This window comes from Lissotriton vulgaris, chromosome 4_1 (assembly GCF_964263255.1).
Source record: "Lissotriton vulgaris chromosome 4_1, aLisVul1.2, whole genome shotgun sequence".
Taxonomy (NCBI): Eukaryota; Metazoa; Chordata; class Amphibia; order Caudata; family Salamandridae; genus Lissotriton; species Lissotriton vulgaris.
The window spans coordinates 698,378,497-698,395,528 of record NC_141691.1 but is presented as its reverse complement, the minus strand read 5'-3'; the positions used below and the strand labels follow the sequence as shown (position 1 = coordinate 698,395,528).

The following is a 17,032-nucleotide window of genomic DNA, read 5'->3' as shown; positions in this document are numbered from 1 at the left end:
CATCCTTGACGGCGTAGGACTGCTGCTCCAGCAAGTTGACGAAAGCCTGTCATGGCTGCATCAATGGCACAGTCAATGATTTCAGCTGCTGAGGTTTGACCCTCCGTAAGCAGTGCCTTGACTTCTCCCTGCACTACATCAAGCAGTTCCGCTAAATAGGGGACTATATCTTCCCAGAGTTGGTGATTGTAACGCCTCAACAGAGCTATGGAATTGGCCACTTTGATGGTCATGGCCGATGTTGTTGTAAATCGTTTACCGAGCGTGTCCAACTTCCTGCCTTCCTTGTCCGGAAGGGCCGACAGAGGAGAGAAAGGGTTGCGGGAGTTCTTTTGGGCCGCCTGTGTAACCACCGAATCTGGTTTCGGGTGCCCATTGAGGCAAGCTGCCGCTGTAAGTGGGGCTTTGTATTTTTTGTCCAGGCGTGGGACAACCGCAGGTACAGAAGCTGGCGTCTGCATTAGTTTCTTGCCTTGGTCCCATAGAAATTCTATTATTGGAATAGACTTCGTTGTCTTCTGCGTCTGCTCCTTGAAATCGTGTAAGAAGCACTCAGTTTCAGTCGATTCCATAACCATATGGAATCGCTTTGCCGCCCTTTCCAAAATTTTATGGAAACCGCCAATATCCACAGGTGGTGAATCTGCCTGGCGTGGTTGGGGTGAAGCTGGGGAAGATGTCACATGCTCTTCCTCCTCTTCATGGTCTGACTGGATTTCCTGGACTTCTCCTTCTTCCAGTTCATCATCATCATCCTCATCTGATGACACTACCACCTGAGGTTGGACTCTCTCATGGCGGACTTGAGGGAGAGGCCGAGACTGTTTTGGGGCTGACGCTGGATTATTTATGGTAGGCGTCTGGCTCCCACTTTCCGTTGCCGGTGTTTCCGGGAAGCGTTGCTTGTAATCCTGGATAAGGTATTCAGGTCATTAACAATAGAAACCGGCAGGCATGCCATCGGGGTGACCTCCGTTCGAACACTAGTGTGGACAGAGTGTTCATGGTAAGTCATGTCCTCCTGTTCCTCGTCTGTGCTCTGGCATTTGACATGAAGGTCCGAAATGGAAGTAGCTGGATCCAGGAGTTCCTCTTCCTCAGATTCTTCACTCTGGAAGATTTCTGTAGGTAACTGCGTTTGCACTTTACTCGGAGACGTTGTTTCCGGCGTAATTTGCTGCTTGGCAATCTTGCCAGACGCAGAACTTTTGTAGAAGCCCCTGCTGTCGTCGCTGGTGTCGTCGACGGTGGCAGCGTTAGAGACGACATCTCTACGAGCTTGGACTTCTTCCACGGCTCAGAAAAGGCCAGCGTCGACGACGAGTCTTCCGTCGACGGTGTCTTCGACGACGGTAAGGTCTTCGTCGACGGTATCTCCGTAGACGGCATTTTGATCGTCGACGATGTCCTCGACGTCGGTGCGGTCGTCGTCGGTGCGCTCGTCGGCGCGTCATTTCTCGTCGACGGCGAGCCCGTCGTCGAAGCTTTCGTCGGCGGCGTCTTCGCCGTCGACGCCTTCGTCGTCGGAGCCTTCGTCGTCGATGCCCTCGTCGACGCCTTCGTCGTCAACGTGATCGTCGATGGTGGGCTCTTCATCGACGACACCGTCGTCGACGGTGTGATCTTCGTCGTCGACGAGGTTTTCGACGTCGACGACGGTTTCAGCAGGATAATAGATGGAATAGGTCTACCTGCTGACGACGATGATGGAATTGTCGTCGTCGATGGGGAAACCGACGACGCTGTCGTCGTCGACACAGTGGTTGTCGCTGTGGTAATCCTTTGCGCATGCCTGCTAGATGACTGAGCAGGCTTCTTAAAAGTCTGGGTATCTTTGGCAGACACTGAAGATGTCGTAGATCTTGCCTCTGAAGACTTCTTTTGTGCCTTCCTAGGAGGAGTGTCTGAGGGGCCAGGGGAAGCTACCCTTGGCCTCTTTAGAGAGACTTCTGAGGTCCTTGAAACGCTACCCTCTGAAGATTCCACATTGTCTCTCTCCTTGAGCCTGTCAAGCCAGATAAGCAGGCGACCTTCCCTGTCCCTTAAGGTCTTGTTGGGGAAAGACCTACATATTTTGCAGTCTTTAGGGACGTGGTCTGGATAAAGGCAATATAAGCACAGGGCATGCTTATCCTCCACATGTAGCCTTTTCTTCCCACATGAAGAGCAGGCCCTGAAAAGGGCTTTCTTCTGGGATTCAGACATTGTAGAAAGCAGTAGAAAGAAAGCACTTACTGCAGAAATAAGCGGCTGAAGTAATCCTTGAAGATGTAGAATGAAGAAACCACTTTTAAAAGTTAAGTAGATGGTTTTGAAGAGATCCTGAGGAGAACTCAGGCTGGAGACTCCCTAGCACAACGTGCGGTAGAAAATCTGAGGGACTGAGGCTCCTGCCAGGAAGGTTCTAGAGGGAGGTCATAGATGGTCCTTTTTACATAAGGACAAGGATAGGCTACTAAGGTGAGGCCCTTAGGCCTATTTTCTCTATGTATATCTATAGGACATTACTTTTCTATGTACCGGAGGCTCCCGTCTCGACGACGGGGAATGATTCAGGCATGTGAATCTATGAAAGACACCCCTAATACTGGATAATGAGGTTATTTTGAAACTTGGGACCTAGAATCAGGATGTATTACAGAGAACAAATGAGGTGTTATGGTGTGTATAAAGTGGAGCAGTTGGAGGGAACAGTGGTGTAAACTGGTTAGGTCATGAAATGTACTGTATTTGTTACCCTGAACAAATATCTGTCTAATCCTTGTCCCCTTGTATTTCATGCAAAATATACTCTTTCCACAAGTCATTGCATTCCATTCCATGGGTTGTGTGGCATTCCCTTACATTGTACATAATTTTCTGTCCTGATGAAATTCTCTCTAACTCACTTTCTGGGGGCCTCCTGTCTCACTGTGAATGGTCCATCAAGTCTATTTCTCAGTGCCTGTGTACATCCCAGTCCCCATGGCAATGTATACCTTCATTAGAGTTTGTGTCTTAGTGTCAGTTAATTCTTTTTCAGCCATAGTTTTACTGTATTCTCGGTCCTGCTGCACAGGTTCAATTGCGATATTCCTAGAATGTCTTTCTCTCAGAGCTTGCACTCTTGATGTATCCACCTGCTTTTTTGAGGTGTCTTCCACTGTCAGTTATATTTGAAAAGATATAACTGATAATGTATACGCTGGGAGGATTAGCATGTAGTGACCATAGGAAGCAGACCCTACTCTCTTACACAACCCACTCACCCCCCAAAAGCAGGGTCATTAAACTAACCTTGACCAGACAGGGTTTTTGTGCATTGGGGCAGGGAGGGCTGCATTCAGTGAATGGATCTAGACACTGCCTGGGGCACACGAGGTGCTCCATGCATAGCCCCGTTCAAACCAGTTGCTGGGGCACTCCAGCCCCAGCTTTGGTGCGAAACTGGACAAAGGGAAAGGGGTGTAACCACCCACTTCTCAGGTCCACCCACAGGAGGGACCTAGTTCTGTAATCCAGCCCCCATCCTTAGTATAAGTATAGGAGCTGTGTCCCTGGGGCTTTAGATTATCCTGGTGGAATCATCAAAAGACAGATCTTGGACCTTCAACATTCCATTCTGATTGGAAGACATCTCTCTTGTGTTCAAGGAGTGACCACCCTGTGCAAACAGGCACCAACAGCAACTTTGCCGATCTGCAGTTTCAAAGCTCCCGTCGGAACCTGAAGACCCTGCAGCTATAAATACGAGCAATGAAGATGGTTATGTATGCATACACTTCACAGACTTTAGAAGTTCTGCCTGGGATGAAACACTTGTTGGATTTTACTATCAATCTGATTACTTGTTTAGAATAGGAACAAGATGTGTCTGAATATTTGTTTAAACTTTGTTAAACACTTGCATGATGCATGTATATCCTCGAATATGTGTGTGTGTGTGTGTGTATATACATATATATACACACACACACAAGGATGCAATATTTGAATTGCGCAAACCTAGTCAAAAGGCAACGGAGCACTGTACAGGGTCAAAGGCAAACATACAGTCAACTAGTGATAAAGGAGAAATGGATTCTTGGAGCAGATGTGTACTGTTACTGCATCAAGATGGGTGTTCTTTATAGAGTGCCTTCAAATCTTTCTTGAACTGGAGCAGCACTGAGATGGTCCTGAAGGACAAAGGGATGTTGTTTTAGATTCTGGATGCAGAGCAGAAAAAGGCCTGCCGCCTTGTTTTTTTTTCTTTTTTAAATTTCGTAGTTTACAGTCTGATGGTGTTCTGACTGCAGGTGTGCTGGGCGCCACCAGAGATAAAGCAAGTGTGCTGGTTGCAATGGATCTGTAAACGATGAAGCCGTTTTCAAGATTGTGAGGGCTGTCAAAGGGAGACAGTGGAGTTTCTTCAGAGTGGGGGAGATGTGATCATATTTCTTCAGGCCCTGTATCAGATGTGCTTTTGTGTGGAGGATGCCCTAAAGTAGAACCAACATAGAGTCTGGAAGGCCATGGGACAAGGTTAATGCCATCTTGAAGAGCAGTTCTGAAGTTGCTTTCTGGAAGAAACACGCTACTTTCTTTAGAAAAGAGAACTGGCTACCAAGGGGACAGTTCTTTGGGCAAAGTGCTCCGTAAGGGTGAGGTTGGGCTTGGAAGACATCAACTTTTAAATCAATGAGCCAGGTTTGTACTATTTCTTGCTAGCTGTCATTGGCTGGTAACAGGAAATCAGTCTTGATGGGGTCGAGCTTAAGGTAGGCGCTGGGATTTCAGATTTGGATGGTGTGTAGGCAGTTTTTGAGGTGCTAGATGTCTGGAGCAGAAACTTTCAAGTAGAAATGAGGATCAGCATTTTGGTGAATTCTGATGCTGTTACCTGTGGAAACAGCTACATGGGACTAAACATAGAGGGAACAGAGGTGCCCATGTGAACAACCAGGTGTTGTTGGAAAAGTAGGAGAACCAGTTAATCCCATTCAAAATTCCAGGGTATGGATGAGACTGGAATGATCAACTGCATCGTGGGCACCAGAGAGGTCCAGCAATATCTGGAGACAGGGGTCATCATCATCATTTATGGTCAAGAGCACTCTTGCCTATGATGTGTATGGTAGCAGTGCTGTGCTGCAGTGCAATCTTGGAGTTAAGCGTAGACCGCGTTTTCTTTGCCAAGCAAGGGTATACGAGTGATAGGTCTGTAGTTGCCAAGATCATCAGAGTATAGCGTAGATTTCTTTGGGAGTGGGAGGACCGGGCCGTTCTTGAGAGCTTCTAGAAATATGAGAGAGCGCAGCACTGACAAAGGTGAGCAGGAGGGGAGAGAGCTTCCCTGGAGAGCTTTAATGACGGATAAAGACAAGACACATTCATATGAAGTGGCTTTTTAGGTGATTTGAGTACATTGTCGAGATTTTGAAGGCTGGCCATTGAGGGATTCTAAGGAAGGAGTGGATGTTATGTTAGGTTATGAGGAGTAGCAGGCTTGATGTTGCCGATTTACTGTTGGGTCTTCTGAATTACTTCACTGAAGAAGTGGGTGATGGCATTGCACTTGTATGTGGAGAGTGTGTCAAGAGTCTTTTGGTGGCTTGGTTGATGGTCTTTGGGTAGTACTTTGGTTTGTTTGATGTGATGAGCTGTCTGTGTTTTGCACAGAGGGACTACATTATGATGAGGTTATTGTGAGTTTCGCGTTTCTTCAGATTTCTTTTCTTCTGCGGATGAAGCATTTATTATCAGCAAGCATTTAAAAGACCAAGGTGCTTAAGGTTTTGGCTTGCACTTGAATGCTTTAGTTGGAGCACTGATGCGGACGTAGTGTTCCAAAAATGTGTTGAAATAAATTAGAAGGGTGGTGGCATCAGACGTTGAGTTGGCTGGGAGACAGAGGAGTTCCATCATAATGTTGTCACTGAAGAAATATTTGTAGGAAATTAAGAATTGATATTCTCTTCCAGGTAGACCTTGGTCTGCTGGTGAGACACAGGGCTGGTAGACAGGGACGGCAAGGTGTTCGGTCCAGTCCAGTGGTCTGCATTAGATTGTTGGTGATGTTGAGAAAATAAGGTTGTGGATTTTTTTTTTTACACAGTTTTATATAGCGCGCACTTGACACGAAGGTATCTGGTATCAGAGCGCTTTACATAGCATCAGTTGCGTTACATGAGGACACATTCATTTTTGTTAGGTACGGGGAGATTAACTGATTTGCCCAGAATCACAGGATGTTCAGCGTCGTTGTCGAGACTTGAACCCAGTTCCCCAGATTCGAGGTCGACCGCCCTAGCCGTTAGGCCAACTCCTCTTTGGCCTTTGGAGTGTGTTGGTGGGGTGAAGTGCGGTACCACATTGTGTCATTTTGTTTTCAGCTTACCTGGGAGGTTGAATATTCCCAAAAGGGTGGTGTAGGCATGCTGGAAAATAGAAATTGCAAAACACACAAGATGAATGACAGAATGTTGCACAATCGCAAAACATTCACCCCCAGTCACAGATCTGGGTGTAATCCATCGTTATTTTGCTCACCAATCCACCCCAGTTCAGACATGGCCATGTGCAAATCAGCCTTGACCCTGTGCCTCATGGGAACAGTCCAGCCTGAACTGCCAAGCCATGTCTTCCCTGGACCAGAATCAAGTATTCTAGGACCGGTTTCTGGCTATCAGCCGTCTTCAGCCAGGATAGCTTGACTCCAGTGGCGTAGTGAGCACAGGACCCACGTCTGGGCATACCCTTCCCACATAGGGTGAACAACAAAACACACAAGATGATGGACGGAATGTTGCACAATGGCAAAACATTCACCCCCAGTCACAGATCTGGGTTTAATCCATCGTTATTTGGCTCACCAAACCACCCCAGTTCAGACATGGCTTTATGCAAATTAGCCTTGACCCTGTGCCTCATGGGAACAGTCCAGCCCAAACTGGAAAATAGAGATTGGCATACATTTCAGCAAGTGAAGATTTGACAGGGAAGTCAATGATCTCTTTGTAAGATAGTATTTTGTCCCCATGGATACAACCCCAATTCTAAACCTTGATTTTACAAGGATTCCCCCTCCACTTCCACCCTGGTAACAGCTGTTCCGGGGATGAGTAAATATCTGCAACGGTTGTGACAAACAGCAAACATGGGTTTGTGGGTATTCTCCAGCTTTCAACAATAGACTAACACTGGGACACTTCGAAACTCACCACAAAGAACATATCTGCTTAAAGAAAAATTCCACAACATTGGCAGAATTTCCTGGACTGTAACTCGAGGTCAAAATCACATTATTACTGATAGAATTAAGTGCACATATAGGATTGCGAATCATGAATTACTATACTTTTCAAACTATTAGGTAAAATGTGTTAGTCAGCAATCCTAAAACAAAGGAAAAACAAGTAATGTGATGAGCGAATTGGGCCAGAAAAAGGAGCCAAGCATAGGAATAGGGTATGGACAACATTTCACGAGTAAAGACTGAGCGGTAACAGCACCTATTTGATACAATAAGATTCTGCATTAAATAGCTGTTAGTACTACATTAACTTGTACCGGAGAATTCAATCACTGAATAATAAACCTGTATAACAAAAGTTAATCTGAAAACAAATGCATCAATATGTTGAAAAACAGAGCAAAAGCGCATACATGTCTAAGGTCAATCTTGCCTAGTAATAATTACCTGGAGTTCCCTAGAGTGTCTGTGACAACTTTGCCACCTCTGCATGAAGGGTATTTGCTTAAAAAGAAGTAATACAGCTGGAAGTCATCCACTTCAGGACTCAGGTCACCTACGAATATTGAATAATCTGGTCTAAAAGGATTGCAGAGACAGAATCAGACTAAGTAAAGCTTAAAAGAATCATGTTCATAAAAGTAAAACATCATCTTCACACAACTAAGTACAGCAGTGATGAACAGCTTAGAGGTAAATTTACTGAACATGTTGTTATTCGCTACACATCGATACCATACTTCACATTTCCTTTAGGAAACAACAACGCCATATTTACAAAGCAATGGTTAAGTATTATCTTAATATTTAGCATTTCTTCAAGGTCCACCCCACTAAACAAATATATTGGCTACATTTTAACAGGACCCTGCTTTTGCTTCTAGTCAATTACCATAAGATTAACAAGAAACCTATGGATTTTAAGCACCAAAGATGTCGGAGGTAAGGTATGTTGGCTTAATAATGGCTTTTGTGGCTATTCTGAATCAGATTACTAGGGACAGAAATGTAGCACACATGGGGCAAGGATTTTATATTCTGGGTGCTTTGAATTATATCAATGCAGGGAAACCTTTCTGGGGTCTTTTGATACAGAGATTTATTAGCTAATAACAGCAAATGATTGCTAAAAAAAGGAATTGTCCTTGGATTGTTGTTGTGGCAGCCAGCATGTACTTTTTAAGTTTCAGATAGGTCAAGAGTTTTCAAAAATTTACTTTCTGGTGAGAAGAGTTGGCCTCTGCCAAAAAGAAGCCTAATATGACCTGCTGTCGTGTGCTGGAGACAATAAGTCTATGCTATATTTAGCAGATAATCTAGACTCCTCTGGTCTCTTAACAGATTTAGTTCCACCATGATGTTCTTAGTTTTGAGGAATACTCATTTTAGGTGCAGGCAATCTTTTGTTCCCCCTACACAGCATTCGTTTAACTGCGAGATGAGCAACAGGCTCCAGAAGAACAATGTATTTAATTACCATGATCAAAAGAGGTGAATAATTGGATTATAAAGGTAGCGAGAATTCTAGAATAATCTTCAGCCAAAGAGGCAGGGACCACGTACAGGGTGATTAACGGTGTCAAGTAATTAAAGAGACTAAAGGCACAGTACAAAAAATGGGCAGAAAGATGAAGCAGAGTGTGGATATTTTTGCAGTTGGTGGAGTGTTGGGAAAAAAATTGGCTCGTAGCTTTTTGAACTAAGTGGTAATTTTGTTCTAGATTAACTACATCTTGGAGAAAATAATGCTTAATTTGTGTACTGGTTCCATGCCCAGGGGTGTGGAATTCAATAAAATATCTATTTGTCCATGGGGTAGGTTGCTTCTTAAATCTACTTGTCCTGTAAATAAATCCACTAGTCCCTTTGGTGCCATGTAGTGCGGCGGCAAATTATGGCAGCAATCTCATTATACAAGAGCTCTGATAATGCCAGGGCTCACACCATAGTAGTATTTGAATACTTACAACTCCCCTTATGTTGCCACATTTCTGCAAATGTGAATACTGGGGCTGAAGGTAGAGGTAAGCAATAGTTACAGGGTTAGAATGCCCTTTTGAGTCTGTGTAAACCTAACTTGCATGTTTTAAGGGTTTTCAACAACTCTTCTCTAATCTTTTCACATACTTAGAGATGTTGGAAATGTACTACCGACAATGGCAGACCTTCTTCCAGAGTTGAGAAAAAAGTGGTTGGTGGGAAAGTGAGCCTGCAAACACTCAGATTTTCGCATAAGCAAATCTACACATACATATTTGCTCGTGCTAAAATGCAGTTCACAAATATTTTCTAGAAGTACTATTTCTTGTCCTACTTCTGTAAATTCTTGAGAATTCATGAAAGCCATATAGCTGCACTTAATGCAAATACATTTCCCATGGGTGTATTTTTGAGACTTTCTTTAATAATTGGGACCCTAATTTGGTCTGGCGTTGACCATGACCTTTTGCGTTTACTAAAATTCTGTCTCTCTCTCTCTCTCTCTTTGTATCGGCTGGCTTCACTGTGAGTGATAGCATTCTGCTCTTTCACAAGGAGCATATTGGTACACAAAATAGTTTTGTTCAGTGCCAGTAACTACTGTGGCAGTGAGTGCTTTTTGAGACCAAAAATATTTTTTGCTTTTGCCAATGTTTGTTATAACATTGAAGGCCCAGCAGCTCCCACACCAATAAGGTTTTACAAAAGCCATGTCAAAACAATTCACACATTGACAAAACTAAATAGCGGACTACCAATTTCAGACCTACTGGCATTGCCCATGCTCGTTTATTTTTGTTTACCATAATCTTATTGAAACTGGTTAGACTGATTTATGAATATTGTTGGGAAATACTAGCATGCATCAACATGTTACTAAATGATGCTGCAAAGAAATGGTATCTGAAATGTTACAGTTGTTTAGCTAAATGATTTTTTCCAGCTTTCCGTTTTGTATGAACATTTTGTTTTATAGGAAAGAATCATCAATCTTGCTTTCAGATTCTGCAAATATTTGCATCAAACCAGAGAGCATTCTGAGAGCATTATACTTAGCCTCATATTGCTACACTTTGAAAACGTGTGTACACATTTTTATACTGGAACCACTGTCAGTCATACAGTCAGAACTTACAAAATTTACTTAAAGCGCTCGCCTTAATAAAGGTGTTCAATTAATGTACCATAAATAAAAGTTTGAAAAGCATTAACATATGGCCAAAAATATTACCTTAACTGCAGACAGTGCCCTTCCCTGATCCATAATGTGATACTGCAAACTGGCAGCCAAAGGGTTTCTGCTGCAGGGGGTTGGGCCTCTTGTCACACTGACAAAAGACACATAAAACGTGTTACCCTTGACCCCAAACAATATGTCATGGGAGTAGGGCAATAGGTATTCCACATCCCTGCATGTCCATTGTGTGTAGGTCTGAGGAAGTTCTAAAAGGTTAAGGTTTTCTTTCATCAAATGGTGCTTCTCGATTTCAGAGGCAGTAAAGTATTTTTGTAATTAATAATGTATTTTGTGGATGTATGTTTAACACTAGTGCATTAAAAGTCAGACTGTAATATAGTTTTAGAGTGACAATTGGTAGTAGCAGTTTTGGTAAAGAGCGTAAATGTCCAAGCCTCACCAGCAGGTACTGAAACTGGCCCTGCAAGAACATGCAAGGAAGAAACATTTGGGCAGTCAGTGAGGATGTAGTTGAGAAGTAGAATATTTGTCCTTTGGGAGGTATTGTGTTGTAGGTCTATTATCTTTCTTGCACCAAAACCGGCCAGCAAACATTTATTCCATCAGAAAAGATCTCCACAGTGGTCAGTTAGGCACTGAGCACATAAGTGTGCATATTTCTTAACAGATAGTGGAGGAAGGAAGCAATATTTAGTAGTGCTTGTAAACACTAAATGCAAGAGGGTTTAGTTACTGAAATTTGTGTTTCTGATCAAGATGGTGGAATTGAGTTCAGTATTCAGTCAGTCAGTCAAAGGAGACGTTCTTACAAATTGTACAAGATACAAGCATTGTCAACAAGCGGTCATATGTAGAGAACTTGAGCAGTACATTCTTGTGTACACCAGAGTTACAAATACAATTGTAACGGAGTACATCATATTGGACATAAAATCAGGGTACAACGCATTGCCAAGACACTCTACACAGTCTGTACGAGACCCTCTCTAACAGATATGGGGTTGAATTGATGGCTCCCGATCTCCGTGCAATACTGTGCTTAGGCAGGGCCAGTCAGATCTTGGTTTAACAAGGCCACGTCTCCTCCCCTGTGATATTAAGGAGCTGCCTTTTGGCCTCCACCGATCATTCATCCTTATGAAGTTGATAAAGACACTGTAAAAAGATTAGGCACTTGGTAAACCTGATGTACAGGTATGCAAGTCTTTTGGAAGTGTGGCATTTGATTATATATATATGTATCTGGATGTATTTGTTTCTTTGTGGACGGGTCTGTGGGTCACTGCATAGTTTTTATATGGATTGTTTTATTGGATGATGGTGAATCTCTGTTCTGTTTGTCACAGTATGCAAATATTGTCATGGCTTCACTATTGAAGTGCTGAGGAAAAGATAAAATTAAATACATTTAAAAAAAATTGTTATCAAAATGCCCAGATGAATTGACTTCAATTGCAGCACTTGGAGGTCTGAGTTTATGCAACACAACTTTGAATCTCTATGTGTTGTCTCTTTATACATGAATACCCTTTCTGTGTGGTTATATAACTGTGTTTGTCGCTTTACTCCTACAGTACAACAAATAATATATATTTTTTAACTGACTCTCTCAAATGCACTACTGTCTCATCCTATACCTCATTCCCCGACTATGATCTCCAAAATAACCCCTGCCAGACTCTCCCTTCCTTTACCCCTCCTTGTCTCACCCAAAGCCCCCTTTTACTATTGTGATTTCCCAAAACAACTCTCTCTAAACTCTTCCCTCACAAATCCCGCCTTTGACCAAACCTCATTTTACTACTATGATCTCCTAATCCCTTTCTAGAGAGACTTCCCTCCTCCATCTATCCTTTACGCATCCCAAACCTCATCTTACTATGATCTCCCAAATACATACTTTCTAGACTCTTCCCTTTTCTATCCCTCCATTATCCTACTCAATCCAACAACAGACTCGCATGTCCACCACTCAAATGAACTCCTATTTCTATATACTAATCCACCATTGCTCTTTTTTGGGTTCCGGAGTAGCGTGCTACTCGACAAAATACATTTTGAAGCCTTGTCAGGGGTAGCAAGCGCTATATAAATTCAATTACAATAGTGACTGTAGAGTATTATGTTTTTTCCAACATACTTCATTCAGCATAGCCATGTATTTAATTGGATTTGTTAAATGTGCGTTACATTTACTGCAACAATGTGATTTTTTTCATAAATAGGACAAATGAGCGTATTTAACTCGAACAAAAATCACTATGAAAAAACACAGCAAGGGAACAGAGTCTGTGAAATGTATTGGTAATAATCACACATGAATTAGTACTAATGGATTCCTGACATTAAACACAAGCAGTCAATAACATGCAAATAACCACTCAAAAGCGGTTGGCATCATCACATGGCACTTACGTTAGTTCATGCTTCTTATGATAGGTTGAGAAGTTTAGCTTAAACTTCTTCAGCTGGAAAAAGAAATAAATGGATAATTTTAAAAAGTAACCCCCCCTGTCAAACATAAATGGTACTAATGAACACCTATTACCAGTGGTATTCAAAGTAACAAATCACATGGGTGTGAATCAACAAAAACTAAGGCAAAGCATTTGGTAAGATATGTTCTACTTTTTTTGAAATTTTGAACAGAAAATAACATGGGTCCTTCCAATTTATTTTCCAGCATAATACTACTACATATTATATTCAATTGTATTATTGCAGTTTATATTAAAGGAAGACAAATGGCAGATTGAGTATGAAAACAGCAGTGGATGCTAAAGTAATATTTAGTAGTCATGGATCACTTCTAATACACCAGCTCTTAATAAATGGGGAGGGCATAATAAAGATACAGATAAACCAATGTAGTTATAAAAATACAGGTACATCCTATAGCTCAAGTGGGAAAGCACTGTTAAGCAACAGGGTGATCAAGCAAGTAATGTAATTTACTGTTTTTGTAACTGTAATTTGCCATTACCCTTAACATCATTCTAGTGCTCATGTGGATGGCAAAGCTAAAATGATTTGTGTGAACTAAGTTGTTCTCTAAATACCCCTTCCAAAAGTAACAATGTAGTTTTGCAAAGAATTGTGGGGGCTTTGAGCCTGTCCAAGTTCAGACATTCAAGACCCACAGTACACAAAACATACCTTTTAACACAAGGACAGACCAAGCAAACGCATTCTAATTTCAAATACATATACCAATCCTGAATGCTGCCCTCTTGAATTATAAATATACATTTATCTCTAATCCTATACATTATTTTCGATCCCTCATTTAGTCATTTCATTTTTGTTATTCTCTGTGCTACAGTCCATAGAAGTATACTGAAACAAAGATGTAGCAAAATAGACAAATGGAGTGCTGTTGTGTTTGCATTTCTTAAATGTATTTGTTTTCATTCCTTGTGCATGTGCCTGCTTAGGTCCTAGTTAGAATGTAGAATGTACATGTCATCTTGATGTGCATCATTTGTAAAGGACAGTTGTTCATTGGATGCTGAACCTACTGGATGACATACCATTGAGCTCTACAATTCCTGCATTATTTCTTTATTACACTGGCGACGGGATTCGAAGAGCAGAACCTACGTGAGCAACTTGGATTCATAATCGTTTTATTTGGATTGCGGCTTTTTCGGAATGGATTAATTAATTGAGGTACTCTAAAGAATTCAGAGGAAGAGCCTTAAATTCACGCTAATTAAAACTCCTTCGGAAACGCTTTCACCGCTATTTGAATGCATTTTCCTTAATTCTGGTGTTGTGCTCTGGTTGTGGTAAGTTTGATCTATCGCTTTCACACTTTAACTTTCAAATTGGAAGCGGGTAGGATCCGGTTTGTGAAAAACCAATTTTTTTGAAAAAAAACGGTAATTTTGGATTTGAAGCAGCACGATTAGGACTTGTTCCATTTGGATTTTATTCGAATACACCGTTTAAACCCCCCGTTACCAGCGCGCACCAGCACGCACCATATTTTAAAAAAAATTACCTCCAGGTTCGACTTCGGAACTCTGACGGAGTCAGCTCTGAATTAACTCTGACGGAGGACGACTTCGAAATAAAAGGATGCATTCTGGGTACGCTTGCGTGTGACGTTTTACGCTGCACGCATTTGGCGGCCATTTTGGTGAAGTTTGGTTGAAGTTTTCGTGAAGTCTTCGAGGTAGACCGACGTTACCAACATTCTTCGTGCGATACCGTTTTCGGTGATTCGCACACCTTTTGAAAACTGTTTCCAATATTATTCTATTATTACTGTTATTTGTAATACGTTTGTTGATTTATTTATTTTTCCTTCGTATTTTTAACAGTGATTTTCTCTCCTCTGCAATCCAAGACTTAAGTGAGGTATTTACAAGATTAATAACTCATATTTATTCGTTGAAATTCATGTGAGATATATACAGAAGTCATTAGCTTTTGATTAATAAGGTGAACTTGAAACTATTTATAACTGATATTTCCACTATGACTCAACCTAATTACAATATTAGTGCCCCTCAAGCATTTTGGATTTCTAGCACTGAACCTCCACTCAAATGGTTAGAATGGAACCTTATTTCTGTAACTATATTGATGCTTTAGATGAAGAAGGCAAAATGTCACATGCTCAAAAAAAAAAGACTTCTATTACATTCTTTAGGTCCTGTTGGATTGAAAGTATATGAAACTATGACTAAACCTTCTTTTACAGGGGATTTAAATGTTTATGCCTTAGCTTTACTGCATTTAGATACTTACTTTGCCCCTAAAGTGTGTATAGGTGTAACTAGGTACAATTTTTTCTCAAGGAAACAGACCAAAGATGAGAATATTGATCGTTACCTTGCCGACCTTAAAAAATTGTCATTGGATTGTAAATTTGGTGTGTTACAAGAAGAACTTATTAGGGACCAAATTGTTATGCACTCTGACAATTCTTCCATACAAGATAGACTATGGATTAATGGAGATTCTCCATTAGACGATATTCTGGCTATTGCACGTAAGGCAGAAATGTCTGGTAGGTGTGCAAATGTAATTAAACAAGATAATAGTTCTCTTACTAATAAAGTGGTTGGGAAGGTGAATGCTGTTGATAGAAGGAAATTTAATTATAACTCCAAAAGTACTGTCTATGCAAGTAGACCCTTTTATGCCAAACATTTGCAGACTTCATCAAATTCCAGACTTAAGTGTTTTAGGTGCAATAGTTTGGAGCATTTAGCAGACTTTAAAGGATGTCCTGGCTTAAAAGCAAAATGCTCCAATTGTGGGTTAAAAGGTCATTTGACAAAAGCGTGTAACAGGAAAAAAAGTAAAGTTAAGTGTGTGAATGAAATCGATGTGGATGAAGATTTTAAAAAAGATTTGGAGGATAATTTAGTTATGAATTTACATGATAAGCTAGTTTTAAAGATCTGTGATGAAGATGTTATAAAAAACCCTATTTGTTTGATGAACATTGGTGGTGTTGATGTTAAGATCTATACAGACTCTGGTTCGCCCTATACAATTATTAATGAAGATATGTGGAAAGCTTCTTTCGTCCAACGAGTTGGTGAAAAGTTATTGTTATCTGATATTCATCCAGAAGGTTATATGGGGGAACCTATTACTATCCTTGGTTTCCGTTGGTTTGTGTTTAAATTCAAGGGTAGAGAATGCAGAGAAAAGTTATATCTTGCTAAGAAGGGACCACCAGTTTTAGGGTGGTTCGACCAGAAGCAATTGCACATCATTCTCGATCCAAACAGCCGTGAGCAGGTCTTAGTTGTGGATGATAGTACTAAAGTTACTAATGAAATTTTGCATGAATTTCCAAAAGTTTTTAGTAAGAATTTAGGAAATCATAATTAAAGAGGACGCTTGTCCTAAGGTACATAAATGTAGAAATGTTCCCATTTTAGTGAGGGATGAAGTGAGTAAATAGCTTGATAAGTTAGTTTCTAACAATATTATTGAGCCAATCGAAAGTGGTTGACAAGTTCCCACTTCCAAAGATTAATGAAATGGTTTCTAGTTTAGGTGATGCGTGGTGGTTTTCGACGATAGACCTATCGTCGGCGTAGCACCAAATTTCCTTGTGTCCAGAATCAATGAAATTCACATCTTTTGTTACACCATTCGGTTGCTTCCAATATAAACGAATGCCTTTTGGCTTAGCTTCGACGGCCGCTGTTTTTCAGCGATTAATGTATCAACTTTTTAAAGAAGAAAAGGGAGTCAGATTTTTCCAAGATGACATCCTTGTTTTTGGAAGTGACGATGATGAACATCTGTTGAGATTGAAAAATGTTTTGGGTATTCTTGAAAGTAAAGGCCTTACGGTGGAACATTCTAAGTGCAAATTCGCACAAAAGAGTGTGACATACCTTGGCCATGTTATTGACGAGCAGGGTGTAAGGCCTAAACCCTCTTTGGTTTCTTCCTTTTCAGAAGCTCTTGTTCCTACATGTAAAGATGACGTTAGATCCTTTTTAGGAATGGCGGAATTTTGCTCTAAGTATGTACCTAATTTTGCAAATATAACTTACAACATTCGGCAACTCCTGAAAAAGAACGTTAAATTTGAGTGGTCCAAATTTTGTGATTTGGATTTTAAGAATATAAAAGAAGCTATTGCCAAGGCCACTGCACTACATAGT

At 41.2% G+C, this 17,032-nt stretch overlaps 1 protein-coding gene across 1 annotated transcript in view; it reads right to left on the bottom strand.

Moving 5' to 3' along the window:
* C4_1H6orf52 (chromosome 4_1 C6orf52 homolog) overlaps positions 1-17,032 on the bottom strand; it is a 328,083-nt gene that overhangs the window by 157,990 nt on the left and 153,061 nt on the right. Inside the window, exons 4-5 of the mRNA XM_086964993.1 lie at positions 12,807-12,859; positions 7,661-7,792 (exon numbers count right to left, since the gene is read on the bottom strand). Coding sequence (XP_086821119.1) covers positions 7,661-7,792; positions 12,807-12,859 — 185 coding nt within the window. The remainder of the gene's footprint in view (positions 1-7,660; positions 7,793-12,806; positions 12,860-17,032) is intronic.